Genomic DNA, 17162 nt, shown 5'->3' with positions numbered 1-17162 from the left:
ATCTATCTATCTATCTATCTCATATATGATCTATCTATCCATGTAGCATTTATCTATCTACATTCAGTATGTATATAGCATAAACAATCAAACCCTGCATGTGCACAGCAGCAGTAGATCAGTAGCTGGCCCCATAAGAAACAAGCAGGAAGCCTCATTAATGTTTAAACCTGTGTGACCTCGGTGCGGATTGCAGAGTGTAAACATAATCATGAATTAGATGAAGGCACGCTGTTGCTGCATTACATATTGCATATATGCTGTGAACAGCATGCCCCTGTGCCATATATTGCTTATTATAAAGCATGCTGTTTAAAAATTTTTTTTAAAAAAGTAGTATCCCAAGGTCCCAAGGCTTCTTAGTCAGACTGATTCCCAGGGATAATGTGTATTTTTCTATCTCATTGTGTTTGCTCTAAAGCTAGTAACAGCCTGGAAACAACACTTTGCTAGAAAGTTACACTGGTTTATGGAACAAAGAACATTGTTCCAGGGAGATGTAACATTAGCCTCGACTTTACATAAAAATCTGCTTCCTTACCTACAAATTAAATTTAGAAAAGAACTATTAGTGGTCTTCTCTATTGTCCTGGATCCATGCTGTCTTGCCACCATGGATATTGTATCTATAATGTGTATTACTGTGTGCCTGTTACAGCTGTGACACTAATCTGCTTTTGCAGAGCAATACAAGGGGGTGGAGGAAGAGAGAAGTGATAGCCTGCTGACTTCTAGACTGGGAACCAAAACCTCAGGCCAAGTCAAGGCTGAATGAAAGCGACATCAAGTAAATGCTTCAAAGTTCTGTCCTTCATCAAGAAGGTATGCAGGTTTTTCCCCCCTCTTTTCTTTTAATGAAAGGTAGACTGTCATTAGGGATTCTCGTTCGATCCTGTCTAACAGAGACAGACCTTATACAGATTGCTGGTGTCTGCCAAGTAGCCTATAAAGTGTACAGGTAACTATTGTTCCACAGGCAGACATGAAGCCAACCGCTTCAGTCTTTGACAGATCTCAGCAAGAAAATGCCCAGGTTTTCTTTTTAACTCTTAATTGACTCCGGGATTTGGCTAGTGTATGTTTCTCAGTAGCCGGTCAACATAATTCTGCACTGATCAAACTGGGAAGTATAATATATTAGAAATGCTAGCAGCTATCAGGCTCATTACACAATATTTTATGTGCAGTAATGTATGAATATCTGCAATCTTCAACATTTACAATATGCAAACTAAACTGTTTACATGTTACTTTTGACATTTCCTATGTGTCTTATAATAAACATATTACAATAATAATACTTGGAGTGAACCTGCAATTAAAGAATGGTATTGTGACAATCTTTAAGATAAAGGCAGCTGCACTAAAACTACCTCTTTAGTACTGTATATTTAGACAATCAGTGAGGCTTCAAAGCTCCTGTTGTAATTAATATGCTGTGTATTATTGTATGAGCAAGAACCCACATTAAAACAGAACAATAAAAAACATAAAACACTGTACAAAAATAATATATGGTGGTGTTGAACAGACCAGCAAGACAAACTCACAGCAAGAGTAGCATGCATTAAAATTGTCTTATTTATACCTGTAATATAATTAATAACATGAAAAAATACATATCCTTAAAGTTATGGTAACAAGTAAACCCCAAACCATACCATTCATGCAAGTTATAACATGGTTTGCCATATGTGGATGAATACACACTGAATATTCTCTGTAATGGTATTATATACTGTATTAAGCAGATATATTCTGTGTATTAAGTGAAGGAGGCTTTTCCTTGTAGGAACCTTGTCCATCTATAAGAAAACAAGCATTCTAATGGTGCTGCAATGTTTGACCCAAGATAACACTGTGTTAGTTAAGCTTTACACTTGCCTTCTCTCTTAATGCTATTTGACAAGCAGAAAGCAAGTCTTAAGGAAGTCAATGAATTTGAAGAAAATCATCTAGAAGTATTATGTGGGCTGACAGATTACATAAAACAATCATATTGTAACTGTAGTTTTCCTTCAATTAAAGAGATAGCTGGAAGGAAACAAGTGACTCTTTAGGAGCCACACACAATCTTCTAAGGCAAGGGTGTACCTGGCTTCTTACAATTACAGATCCTAACAGAAAAAGGCTATTACAGAAAATGGGGTCTCTCCAAGGGGGATGTCATTTAATTGTAGTGTGCTTTATTGACTGCTTAATCAGGGGCTCTATTCTATGAGTCCTCCCTATTTAGCTTCTTTGTGAAAATACATGTATAGAAATGCCTCCCTATTCTATCCAAATACAATAGGGGAGATTTATTATTCAGACCAGACCTAGTAATTATGAGACGCAAAGCATACTTACTTACACACTGCTTTGGAAACACTGTGATGAATGTGAATTTGCTTAGATTAATGGACCATCTATAGTTTGAACTTGTTGCTGAAAAGGCACCGTGGGCATTAACTTTGCAGCAGAACAACACATAGCTACTGGGATTACTGGGGATTAACATTACAAAAAAAACTGAGACTTAATAAATACATACAATAAGATGGAATGGCTGCAAATAGCTAGATCTATAATGGATATAGATGGTATCCAGTATGAAGGATGTTTTATTAAAGTAAAATAAATTGTCTTTTGTCATGGAAGGTGATTGACTACCCATGGAAATTTACCTGTGCAGATGCCCTTCATTTGGCGAAGCTGGTCTGGAGAGGCCGTGTGTGGAGTACCTTGCTGGAGGGAAGAGTACAAAGAGGGCTTCCTTGGTAGCTGCATCATGTTCTCCCCAGTCCTCTGCAGCACAACCTTTAATTAGAGTTCAAAGAGAAACACATTGATTGAGAATCATAATGCAAAATGCTGCATACATTGTTAAGAAATACAGGTCTTCTAGTAAAGAATAAATTCTACACACTTATGTCTATTATTAACTTCTTAAAGAAGCTGCATAATTTTAGAAATAAATAATTATGTTTAATTTTTTTTGCTATAATACATTATAGTCCTTATTAATATAATGGTGCTTTCTAAATGCAAGATTTTGCAGGAAGGTCTGTCTTCTTGCAATAAATGATTGAAGTGTTTCACTTACCTAGGTGTTTGTTCTTCCTCTTCTTGTAAGCCTTGGTAGAGAATGAATGGTTTTCAGGCTCAGTGGAGTGTTTAGTCCCCTCCAGTTCCCTGTGCTGTTCAGTTGCAGGTGTACTGAAAGAATGACTGGCTTTGTCTGGAGATAAAGACAGTGGCCTGTGTAAGCCAAGGCTCTCTGCATTGTCTGATGATGTTGGAAGAAGTGGCAAACTCCTATGGGGAGACAGGTATTTGCTGCAGTCTGCAATCCAAACAGGTTCATTTGTGCTCTTATAATGACAGCAGCCTTGGTTTTTGTGTCTCAGAGTGTCTGTGCACTGAATCGAGGGATGTCTCTTCTCCTTAGTATTTATTTGCTTCTGGATTGGAGGGAGAGGTTCTGAGTTTCTCAGTCCAACATCAAATGCAGGCATGCAATTGGATGATACTCTGTTTTCTGACTGGCATTCAGTTCCCCCGGTTGCTGCATTGCTGAAAAACTCACATTGGTCTTCATTCCTGGACCCAGGAGCTCTGTGTGATTTAAAAAATAATCATTTAAGAAGCAGGCTTGCTCTACACTCCTCCCCTCATCACATTCTTGTTTTTTTTTTTTCCTAGTGCAAAACAGTAACTATTTCAGCAAAGGGATCACTTAATAAAGACAAGGTCAGATGATGTGAAAATAGTGTAATCTGCCATAACAAAACATTAGCGATAACATCATAGAAATTTATGAATTTTATTTCCCTGCAGTCACAAACATCAGACATTTATTCCAAAAAGAAAGCTGTTAGATCCTTCCTCCAGTTTCCATAGTGATTTCATTTTTCCCCCTTTTATCACAGATTGGCTGTAGAGCTACAAGCCTTTGTTGTTTAAAAGGCTTATGCTACCGACTGTCAATATAAAGCACAAGTAACCACAATACATTGGAAGCTGCCAATTGTCCTTAGAAGAGTAAAATCAAAACGTACAGGGGATCCAGTGATGACACAGACACACACAGACACACAGACACACACAGACACACACACACACACACACACACACACATCTATGTATATATATAGCCAAGCTGAGTCTGTTACTATGGCACATCATATCTTGGTATTAAACATCACTTTACTACTGAAATATCTGAATTCTGTGAGTTATCTCTGTGCAGAAAATGATGAAAACAAACTCAGCTACATCTGGACGGATGGATAGGTAGATCGGAGATAGATAGATAGATAGATAGATAGATAGATAGATAGATAGATGATAGATAGATAGATAGATAGATAGATAGATGATAAATAGATAGATAGATAATAGATAGATAGATAGATAGATAGATAGATAGATAGATAGATAGGAGATAGATAGATAGATAGATAAATAGATAGGAGATAGATAGATAGATAGATAGATAGATAGATGATAGATAGATAGATAAATAGATAGGAGATAGATAGATAGATAGATAGACAGATAGAGAAGATGAGTATAGTATAATAGATATAGAACAATTCTTCTGTTTTACTACTTTTATGCCATGCCAGTTACCCAGCTGCCTATGTTAAACATAGTAAGTCAATGAATCCGACTTTCCCCATGAAATGTATGAGTGCAAAGATTAAGCATTCCAATTAAATGGGCTTCCTAATCCTCACTTATGAGACTAATAACCAGGAAGCGGTGTGGTTACATCGACTCTTAATTACCAAATTCATATTTAAAAGCTTTTTCTTTGCACTCAACAACTGACTGCACATTAAATCTATTGATTTTCTGTCAACAATTGATATAGGCAATAAAAGTGGTCTTCCAGCTCTAAACCCTTAGCTCTGATGTGAAGCTGTACATTGTATGGCTGCAGTCAGTGACCAATTCTTAAAACTGTATACGGACAGGCAGCCTGCCTTTAAATATGCAAATACTTTGCAGTACATATTAATTGAAGCTAGGCATGCATACAGTCTCGGAAGATACAGAAGCTGTTGGCAGATAAAATCTGCATGGCCTATTCCCTTTCTCTGGAATGTCAGTTCAGATGAGAGCTGGATACAAGCTTTGTGCCTTTACTACTCTGAAGATTAGACAATGGAAAAGTGAAAAATACACTCCCCTGCATAATTAACTCAACATACAGGGAAGGAAAGCATGATGTCTAAGCTTATCAGATTGGTTGACATCTCAAAGGAGTAGTAAAGGAGGATATACATGAACATCTTAAGTCACTCATGTCAAAAGTACATTTTTATGCCATGCATCTATTTCACAATAGTAAAATGGCATCTTAATATTATATATCAGAAGTGGAAACCATACTGTATTTAATATTGTATTGTGTGTGATTATTCTGATTTGGTTAATTATGTAAGAGTCGTCATATCACCATCATGTAGGGTATGATGGCTTTGACAGGATACAATGCACCAGTTTGACACTAGGGGGAATGTATCATTCCCTGCACCATTGCAAAGTGGCAAATTTCCACCTAATTTTTGCACAAGCTTCTTCTGTGCACAAATGGGAGTTTGCACAACATTTAATAGTAGTTTAGGATTGTGTAGGATCAGACTGGCTCACTAGCGAAACTTTTGATGGCATTTACTCTGACCCATTGACAAGCAACACCCCATCTAAAGATGACCAAGTAATGGACAAGAGAGGAACAAGTAATCATATGACTCTAATCATATCACAAAATCGGGAACATACCATTGCTCTGCTACAATAACCAACCTTGATCAAGAAATGGGACCTTTTAAATATTATGCACTACATTTAAGACCTGGAATATAGCTGGAGAGCAGCTGGCAGCGCATGTTGCTAGGTGGTAGCACCACTGTACTGTGCCAGTACAACAAATGAAAGGTATGCATAATGGAAAACATAGCTATAGCTTCACCACTTTCTTAGGAAAATTGAATCATCCTATTCCCTTGCATTAGCTATTGTACTTCCCCAGTGGCAGCAACACTGCCCCTTGGAGGGCGTGCTCACAGTTGCTCTGCCGGCTTCTCTGGAGTTAAAATATTTTAGACCACATTAATGAACATGTCTGTCATGGGATCATCAGGAGCACTAGATATAAGTACTAGCACAGTGCTAGTTACTTCTACATATTCTCACAATATACTGTAATAAATAAATCTATTTCTCCTTTTGGCTTGAATGCTTACTGATACCTTTTGTAGATTTCTGAGTTGTCTTTAAATCTTTCCTGGATGGATCATTTAGTTTTTGCTATATACAAGCTTGCAATATAAATGGCCCATGCCTGTTCTGACCTCAGTGCAGTCCTCTGCCCGTAAAGTATAACTGAGACCGTGCCTTTGGTCATGATGTTTTCTACCAGTCTGAACTCTGTCCTATTCCAGCACTTGCTGCATGGTGATTGACAGGTTCCACCACATCCATCTGGGTCCTTCTGCTGGCCTAGTGCTGGGCTGCAGATAGTTTAGAGTAGTGATGGACAGTTTCCTTGTCACTTATCTCTCTTTCTGTCAGTCTGTATTCTGTGTGGTCTGGATATGAGAGAGGGCTGGTCCAATCACACCCTTGATCGGGACTCTGGCATATCGTAGTAGTCCCCTTGTGCTCTAGGACAGTGCTTGCAATCTTGTAGCTAGAGCTGGCATTTTGTATTGGATTGAATTGCATGATATTCTGACCTCTTTGCCTGTCCTTCTTGCCTCTGTTTTTGCCTGCTGAGTTTGTACTGTTCTGCTATCTCCCCTTTGACCTGTACCTGCCTAATTATTTTTTATTATGTTTGTCTTGTCTCATTTTGTGTGTCACTTGGGTGTCACCCAATGTATGAACTGTCGCCCAGTTGTCACCAACTGCCTAGGGTCAGGCTAGCAGTTGGCAAGGGCAGTCTTGGGGGGCATACAGCAGTGCTAGGACTCACACTGTCTCTCTGTCCCTGTATTCCATCAAGGTCCTAGGTTCCCTTACAATAAACTTATTTTAAATGCATGTTTTTGTCTCAGGCAAAATGTTCATTAAGTATAAGTTTAAGTTTCCAATCCTCCGCTAACTGTATGTGCATTCAACTACTGTATTGAAAGAATGAAAGATTTAAAGGGAAACATCTAATCTGCAGATTTTACCCCTTTAGGGCACAGGGCACTGAAGATGAAGATAAATTTATTACCTTGATTCTCTGCACTGTTTTGAGTAGGGCTAAAAAAGTGGAAAGGGCGCCATAGGGTGATAACGTAAACAACAGATTGTAGGTCGAACAAGCTGATAATAAAACTGCTCACCTGATGGTGTTGTGCTAAGAACACAACACCTGTATGCACTATCAGTGAAGAGAGAGGTAGTAGCCGTAGCAGCCAGGCTCCAAGGGTAGATGCCGAGATCCCAAGCCAGGAGATCAGGGAATGGAGAATGGTAGATGAAGTGTCGGATCCTCGGGGTAGGCGGGGACCACAGGAGCCAGAAGACGGCGCTTCACGGCTTCAGGTTTAATGAAGTAAAACAATGAATTTTAATGGTCTCATAAACAACGCGTTTCGAGGCATAAATTGCCCCTTTGTCAAGTAGGAGAGACCTCGAAACGCGTTGTTTATGAGACCATTAAAATTCATCGTTTTACTTCATTAAACCTGAAACCGTGAAGCGCCGTCATTCTGGCTCCTGTGGTCCCCGCCTACCCCGAGGATCCGACACTTCATCTGCACTGTTTTGGGGATATTAGCAGTTTATGTGATATGCTAGGAAGGCTTTTTGGTGCATTGTGGATGGGGCTACCAACTCAGAGCACTGATCCTACCCAACTGGCCCATACCTTCTAACGAATATTACACTGCAACACTCTAGAAGAGGGGGAAAGCCAGCTAGGGCTGATTGGTGCACTGAGTTTCTTAGCCCCGCCCACAATGCAGCAAAAAAAAAAAAAAACTGTAAACTGCTAATATCACCCAAAACAATGCAGGGATTCAAGGTAAGAAATTTACCCTCATCCTTAGTGCCCTGTGTCTTATTCGGACATATTAAAGAAAGGATGAAAAAAGTAGCATTTGCTCTGTAAATATAAATGTATATACCATTTTACTTGATCATTGCAACTTTTTTTGCTTTTTATCTTTACAGAGCCATAGCGCTGTCACTAAAAAGTTGGGTTTATTGCCCTTGCCTTATATTACCACAACTAGGCTTAAAGGGGGAGATTTATCATAGGGTGTAAAATACACACTGGTATAAACTGCACACAGCAACCAATCACAGCTCAGATTTCAGCTGCTTTGGTAAATTGAAAGAGAAGTTGTACTTGGTTGCTGTGAGCAAGTTACACCAGTATATGTTTTATACCCTTTGATAAGTCTGTACCAAAGAGAATATGTTTCGTTTGCCCTGTATGAGCACCAGTGTACGCACTGTGTAGCGCACATGTGCACTTGTCCCTATACTTTTTGATGTGTGGACATTCTTATCACTACTGTCAGTAAAATAACTCCTGCCATGTGCACTGAATGTGGCAAAACGCCAAGTGTAACATTGGTTTAATGAATTTATGGATTTTCATAATTAGATCTTTGCTGGTGAGCCTATAATTAATTTTACTGTACACCTGTGATTTTTATTGGATCCATTAAAATATTGTATGCTATATATTGTTTGTACATGTGGTTATTACCTTACACTTAGAATAATATCCATAAAAAAATGATTACGTTCAATCATGCACATACAGAAGTGTTATGCATGTATTATTGTTGACTTTCCATTGCTTTAATATTTTTAATGATTTGATTTAATTAATTAATGTTAACAGGCGCTAGATGCTTTATATACTTGATCTGTACACCTACACTTTGCTTGAGAAGGCTGCATGATGTACAGCCGAAACATCACACATATAGGAACCATCGTTGTTTTACAGTATCAAATCTAAAGTGCCTCTTTTTTCTTTTTGTGTTTGTTATTGTGGACCCCTTCCAGGGTCTGAAGGTGAGCAGAGCACTGCAACTGTATTTTGTTTATTCTGCTGCTGCATCTGAGATAGATAGATAGATAGATAGATAGATAGATAGATAGATAGATAGATTTCGATTTCTCCCATATTTGAACCCTTCCCCCAGCACAATGTCATGGCTAATCAAGATTGTTAATGATTTTACATTCAGATATTCAGTAACATTATTTTAGGAAGAGGAATAAGATGTGCTCTGCTGGTTCTCTACTTATGAGGTCCACTCTTCTTCATTTAAATGAAGCTAAATCTATCAAAATGACATTAATTTATGCAGAAAGAGTAAACATTATAATGGCCAAATATACATGCTGATACACAGGGCGAGGAAGCATCAATATTGCATAAAAAATTAACATATAAACAAAGGCAAGTGTTGAAGTGATGCTCTGGTTGAAGACCAATGCCATGTAAAGACGTACAGGATTAAAAGCCACATAAGGTATTAAAGGCCACATTAGACCCTCCTGTGAGTGATGACACAGATGCAGAATGTTCCTTGTCAAAAGCTTGTGTTTCAATTGATTTTCTTCTGCTAGAATCGATCATGATGTCAAGAAGCAGAACTTGCAAAATAATAAAGGAATTTTATCAAGTACACTATTGCACAATAAAAAAAATACACATTTACATTTTTTTAATTAGCTTTCTAGTTTTTCTATCCAACATTTGCCAAATGGGACAAGCTGCATCGATAACACATCATATTAAAAGCCAATGCTATATGTAGACTACAGACTAAAATAATACATCTTTTACTCCATTGAAATCAAAAGGATTCATTTTACTAAGCTATGAAAACAGCAAGCAAATTACTGGCTCTGTGCCAAGTGCTGGGGGTCTTTTGTTCCAGGCCTTGGTGGGGGTCCCACCTCACTGCACATCACCAGTCTTATTTTCTGACACGTTTCATTGATATGTACGACAATAACTGGATTAGGGGAAGTGCAGTAATTTAAAAGTGTGATGTTCTACAGCAAGAGCTCAAACTTCTTAGATTTAGGTAGTAACACAGAACACGTGGTGCACATTCTCATAAACTTATATGATGGCATCCATCTAAGGGAATGGGAAAGCTTATAATTAATATAATACAATAATATGATACATGACAGTAAAACAAAACTACAACACAGACCCTATTCCATCATTTTGGTCTTGGGATCCAATAATATATGACATAAAAAAATGTGCAATGGAAATAGTTCTCATTCATACAGCATCTAAATGGCTTCCCCATGGCTTCCTCTGTGAGGGTGCGTTCACACTACAGAATGGCGACGGAAAACCCGTTGGGCATTCTGCAGCTCGCACCCGCCGGCGAACTGATGAGGGCGCACGTCTCGGCCCATGTTATAGATTCCATTTTATGCACGGTCGGATACCGTCGTCTGTCCAAAGAAGGAACATGTTCATTCATTGGACGGAGGGCAGACCCTGCCTGTGCATAGAATGGAGTCTATTACACGGACAGAGACGCGCACGCCGTCATCAGTCTGCCAGCGGGTGCAAGCTGCAGAATGCGCAATGGGTTTTCCGTCGCCATTCTGTAGTGTGCACGCACCCTCATAGTACACATTGGTTACAGTTCACTTTCAAAAATCACAATAGACATGGTAGGTAAAGTTTACACTAGGTGGCACAGTAAAGCTTGATGACTGCTGGCCAAATATCCTATTGAGAACACCTGAACTTTTTGGATCCCATCTCTCCCCTGTCTTTCACAAAAGACAACTAAGGGCCCTATGACATGGGGTGATAATTTGGCAAAGCAGGTCAATTGTTGTCTCTTAATGAGTTTAAAAAACCATTGTCAGACAGTCACGCATCACTTCGTGTAAAGGTAGCTTTATACGGGGGTAAAAAAAATATTAGCAGTCCAGGCTACCCCAATGTCCTGCTGCCTTGTTCCTGTGTTCTCCACAAACCACAGCCGCCACCAGCATTTCTGAACCCATCTCTGAAGTTATAGGTTACACAGCCAATCACTGCCTGGGAGACAGGATCAGACATCCACAAGGCAGCGGAGAACGCAGGAACAAGGATGGAGGATACCAGGGGAGCCTGGACAGGTAAGTACATCTCTTTATCAGTTTTACATTAAATCAAGGGTTAAATTATCATGCTGCAAGGGCTGCACAGACATCATTAGTGTTGTCTGTGCAGCCCTTGCAGCATGATAATTGAACCCTGTATAGGTTTAGTAAGAGAATGCCGATCTAGAAGATCAGCGCTCACTTACAGTGTAATGTCAGGCCGTGTAAGATTTACCAAGCCTATACATGGCTTGATAATAGTACCTGGTTAGTGACCTCATTAGCCATGTCTGTGCAGCCTTTGCTTTTACAAAGAAAATATTAACTACATACTTACCCATGCTGCCCAAGTGCCTTGCTGCCTTATACCCACTTTGCCTGCTCACTGCAGCCACTGCTGATACTTCTGGTCCAATTCTTCAGTGACAGACTGCTCAGGCAATCACTGACCAAGACAGGACAGTGATTGGCTGAGCGCTTAGTGCACAGAAGGGAAAGCGGAAATCTGATCTCAAAAGCTTTTCCACTATCGATCTCACATTTGTAGCATCTGTTCAATCCACAGCGTGCTTGAAGTGAACAATGCTGCTTAATATATGTTTCCTATTCCTTACTTACTTGACAGGGGCTCCTCTTCAGAACTGTGTTACACAGGCCTCCACTTAGGACAGGTGGCTAAGGGTCCTATTCCACGGGCCAATGGGGGCCCGATCAACTATGTAAATGAGAGCCGATCTGCTAGATGGGCACTCGTTTACTGGGCCTATTCCACGGCCCCGATGAACGTTAAGCGAGGGCTGCAGGGACATCGTTACCGCCGCGGCCAGTGATTGCCTAAGCGGTCTGTCAGTTCAGACAGCCCCGCTCCAAAGCTGCTGCGTGCGGGACCCTGGGAGAAGGAGAAGACCTGCAGCCTGAACAGGTAATGTATGATGCTGCTAAAATTGTCGGTCACCGCTGCACACCGCTATTCCACCATAGCGATGCGCTGCTGGCGAACAATGATTTAAGGTCTGAACCTAAATGAACGATCAGCCAATGACACGATCATCGGCTGATCGTTCTCTCTATTCCACGGAGCGATAATCTGCCGAATTGGGCCGATTCGGCTGATTATCGCTCCGATTCGGCCGATTATCGCTCCGTAGAATGGGCCCCTAAATCTCTGTACTTTTGATCCTTCTCTCTGGGGTACACAATAGTTTTACTAATACAGCTTAGTCTGCTACACTTTAGGACTGAATAACCAGGCTGCATTTCAGACCTGAACCAATCAGGTCACATTGTAGACCAAGTAAACCATGCCAGATCTCAGGGTTTTAGGGAAAATAAACATCCTAGCAAACATCAGCTTGTTGCATTGTGGACTATAATCTTTCACAGGTCCAACAGGACATAGCTATACCTTTCCTGGCTTGAACACAACCCCACACCTCCTTACAGCATAACCCCATGACATCTCTTCTAGGATATGTTCAGTGGAGTAGCTGAATTGCTATATTTTAGAGACTCACCAAACACACTTGTTGAATCTGAACACAGCTGAATCACTATGTTACATCTCCTGCCCATGATCTTTTACACAATGGACAAACTGGTATGGCCTCTAACCTACCACCTTTTGCACAATGGACAAAGTGTAATGGCTTCTAAACTACAGTACCTACTTTTTAGATGAACAAGCCCTCTTTGACTTACAGAGCTAACATTTTTAGAGGCCAACTATAGTTCTCCAGATGCTTCCCACACTTCTTCATCATTGTTGTGTGGGGAACCAGGGCCATATGCAAATACTCCCACAAGTATTTGATTCCAAAAAAGTCCATAAAGCCCATTTCCTGCAGCAATATGGAGACTGCAGTGAAGCCCTCAGTTGCGCAATATCTTAATATCTGATTTAAAGGACAACTCCCGCGCTAAGGAAAAAAACCAAAAACCAATCAGAAACATAGCTTTTATACTTATCATCATACTTATTGAATTTCCCACCGTCTGTGTACCTTCTGATTTCTAGTTTTGTTCTTCATTTCTTCCTTGCTTCCTGGTTTCAGCTTCCCATGATGCACTTTGGCTGCTGTAACAAGCCAGCCCCCTGCTGTGACACTGCAAGTGCCTGCCCCTCCATTCACTACAACTCCCATCATACACTAAACATGACCCCATCTCTCGCTCTCTTCAGTCAGGCTGCTATATACACACACTGAAGCTGCACACACATACTGTCACTTCACTGTAGTGTACATTACATTTTGCAGGATCGCCGTCCCTAATTAGGTCAGGGCAGCAGGGGAGAGAAAAGACGGGGTCTGTGTAGCTGACATGCCGGGAGTGAGGAGAAAGATAAGCAAGTGACATGACTCACTCACTCAATGAGTCCACTCGGCAGCAGGAGGGAGTATGGGGGAGGGGGTCAGTCCCGAGTCATTATTGAGTTGCAGAATGTCAGATGGCTTACAGTTGCTCAGCCAATGGGAGCTGAGCAAGCTGAGTCACCTGACCAGGCAGGGGAGGGGGAGGCTGGTGTAACAGGGCCTAGAGCAACCCTCCTGCTGATGACACATTGTCACTAGAAGGAGCTGATATAGGAGCCTGGTGACGACAGTAATTAGGTATGAAGGAGTTTCTTACACTTCCTGGTGGGGGGTTGAGGGGGGAAAAGATAGGGAAGGAGGACAGACAGGTGATTGAGGTATATTACAGTGTTATATAACTTTGTAATGTGCTTCAATTACTTAAAAAAAGTTTTTCATGGGAGTTGTCCTTTAATCTTCATTCGTTGGCTCCCAGGAGGTTTAAAGGGACTCTGTATCCACCAACCCACCCCGCAAAACCGCTACTACCATCTGTTTGATGAGAGTAAATTCTTACCGGTTGTGTCTTTTAAAATGTGTCAGATACCTTGGTTAGAGCAATGAGGAGGGTGGGGAGGAAGGAAAGAGAGGCATCACAGACCTGGGGCCAAAACACTCTAGACCACACCAGAACAAAACATTGCTGCTAGTTTAAAAGATCATTTTTTGCTCAAACTAAGGTACCAGGCACATTTTAAAAGACACAACTGGTAAGGATTTACTTTCGTCAAATGGATGGTACTAGCAGTTTGGTGGGTGGGTGGGTTGCTGGATACAGAGTCACCTTAAATGTGGTAATAAAATACTCATAATAGTTGAGTTGCTATGTCCAATGCAGGATGCAGATCTTTAAACAAATGTACTTGTGAAAACTTCACCTCATAGTCTCTCAAAATCCTCCTAACCTCCTCTTGTATTCTCTCAGAAAGAATTAGATGTTATCCGGTTTGTTAAGGCTCCAAGCAGTCCAATTACTCATGTCACCCCCTCACTCAAAGCTGGTCTACACAAGGCTGAGCCACTTTCACCCTGTAGAGAAGGTAAGCTGAGCTAGGAAGGCTCCTCCCACATACCAGAACATTCTGTAACATAAGGTGGTGCTTTAGATGCCTAAGTGATTGCAGCATGGAAAAATTCAGCAGTAGGTGGCAGCATAACACTAGTTAGCACAAACGAAAAAAAACACCCTTTAATGCAGTAGCAATGACACTTTAATTATTCTAAACCAACTTAGACTAGGTTCACATTGCATTTTTACATCCGTTCACTGTATTTGTTTAAGAACGTTAAATTTTAACATACAGAAAAAGTGATCAGCCACGTCTTTGTATACATTAACCTCTTAAGGACATAGGACGTACCGGTACGTCATATGTCCTCACTTGCACTTCAAAGCGGGGCCGCGCGGCGGCCCCGCTTTGAAGTGCCGCGATCCCGGGTGCCGCGTGTAGCCCGGGACCGCCGCTATTAGCGGGCACGGTCTGATCGCCGTGCCCGCTAATTAGCTAATCGGAGGCAGCTGTCAAAGTTGACAGCTGCCTCCGATTACCGGAGGCAACGTTTCCCTGGTGTCTAGTGGGGGAGATCGCTCCTCCGGGACCTTGTCCCGGAGGAGCGATCTCCGTTACTGATGCCGGCCGGGGACGCGTCCAAGATGGCGCCGTCCTCGGCTCGGCACTCGTTTACTTCCGGCTGCAGCAGCCGAAAGCAAACGAGTGCCGATCTCATGGATCTCTGCAGCATATCTATGCTGCAGAGATCTCAATGAGAGATCACAGTGTATATACTAGAAGTCCCCCAGGGGGGCTTCTAGTATATGTGTAAAAAAAAAAAAAAAAAAGTGTTGTTAATAGAAAAAAGCCCCCTCCCCTAATAAAAGTCTGAATCACCCCCCTTTTCCCAGGTTTTAAATAAAAGTAAACAAATAAATAAATAAATAAACATGTTTGCTATCGCCGCGTGCGTAATCGCCCGAACTATTAATTAATCACATTCCTGATCTCGTACGGTAAACGGCGTCAGCGCAAAAAAAATCCCAAAGTGCAAAATTGCGCATTTTTGGTCGCATCAAATCCAGAAAAAATGTAATAAAAAGCGATCAAAAAGACGTATATGGGCAATCAAGGTACCGATAGAAAGATCAAATCATGGCGCAAAAAATGACACCTCGCACAGCCCCATAGACCAAAGGATAAAAGCGCTATAAGCCTGGGAATGGAGCGATTTTAAGGAACGTATATTGGTTAACAACGGTTTGAATTTTTTACAGGCCATCAGATACAATATAAGTTATACATGTTATATATCGTTTTAATCGTAACGACTTGAGGAACATGCATAACAAGTCAGTTTTACCCCAGGGTGAATGGCGTAAAAACACATTTCCCCCAAATAAAAGAAATGCGTTTTTTTTTTTCAATTTCACCACACTTCGAATTTTTTTCTGGTTTCGCAGTGTACTTTATGCAAAAATTCAGCCTGTAATTGCAAAGTACAATTAGTGACGCAAAAAATAAGGGGTCATGTGGGTTTCTAGGTGGAAAAATGCAAGTGCTATGACCTTTTAAACACAAGGAGGAAAAACCGAAAACGTAAAAACGAAAATGGGCCATGTCCTTAAAGGGTTAAAGAAATCATAAAAAAAAATGGATTAGTTTCAGTATTTTTTTTTTTTATGTAAAACAAATTCTGCAGTATGGCATATAACATTATATGCTTTTACCATCTGTTCTTGAATCTCCTCCCCTTTAAATGTATACATTAAACGCAGTGTGAACATATATATATATATATATATATGTTATACATTTCATGCTTAAAGACTTAAAGTGCCTATAACAAAGAAAAAGATCCTCTTTCCTATACACAAGAACCAATGCCTACAATTGTTATTCTACCTCTACAACACGATGCACCATAAATTATAATGGAGATCTTTATAGATCAGAACAAAATGTCTATATTCTTCTTACTATAAAAAGCTCCTACAAAGAACAACTATAACACAATGCACATGGGTGTCTTTTACCCAAGACACCAAGATAATATGAATGATGACAGGCTTATGCAGGGAAAGGACAAGTTCTCTTAATGCATCACTATCAGCAGCTGGTGTTACCATAGCAACAATTATCGCTTATCTCTACGGCACTCCTTAGATAAATAGAAGATAGCGTTGCTTTAAGGTGTGCCTCAGCTTAAATTACTACTATTATTCATAAAGTGTAATCTATAATATATATGATTGACCAAATGCATGATATAGTCATGACAGATAATAATGCATATGAATCTTAAATAATTCTAGTAACAATAGAACTGCAAATTCTGGCACTTCAATATATTATTGTTATATGTATGTATGTATACTGGGCAATGATACACAGACTTTAGGTTCACTGTAACCTACCATTAAATGCTTGGTAACAGTTTGACTGTATTGTACCATATACTGTACATTTGTATGAATATTAAAATTCATGGAAATACCACGACCCTGCAGCTAGCTGCCAGTTCACACTCCTAAGATATAATTATGCACTACAAAGCCATTAAGCCGAGTTGCCATTTCTTTTTAAACATGACTTCAATATTTTACAATGTAGACACAGGAGGAGGTTAGTACTGAAAATGTTTGTAGCATTACTCTCAAGAAAATGTGTCAAACAGAATTAAAAATGAAATACATTTACTGCACTTACATTTATACATTAGAAGAAAATACTAGATTTGTCAAAC

The 17162-nt window shown here is 40.2% G+C and overlaps 1 protein-coding gene across 1 annotated transcript in view; it reads right to left on the bottom strand.

Moving 5' to 3' along the window:
• Positions 1-17162, bottom strand: part of LOC138783023 (dynein axonemal heavy chain 3-like) — an 877176-nt gene that overhangs the window by 687096 nt on the left and 172918 nt on the right. The window contains exons 5-6 of the mRNA XM_069957145.1: positions 3086-3597; positions 2667-2787 (exon numbers count right to left, since the gene is read on the bottom strand). Coding sequence (XP_069813246.1) covers positions 2667-2787; positions 3086-3597 — 633 coding nt within the window. The remainder of the gene's footprint in view (positions 1-2666; positions 2788-3085; positions 3598-17162) is intronic.

This window comes from Dendropsophus ebraccatus, chromosome 1, assembly GCF_027789765.1.
Source record: "Dendropsophus ebraccatus isolate aDenEbr1 chromosome 1, aDenEbr1.pat, whole genome shotgun sequence".
NCBI lineage: Eukaryota > Metazoa > Chordata > Amphibia > Anura > Hylidae > Dendropsophus > Dendropsophus ebraccatus.
This window is presented reverse-complemented; position numbering and strand designations above follow the sequence as displayed.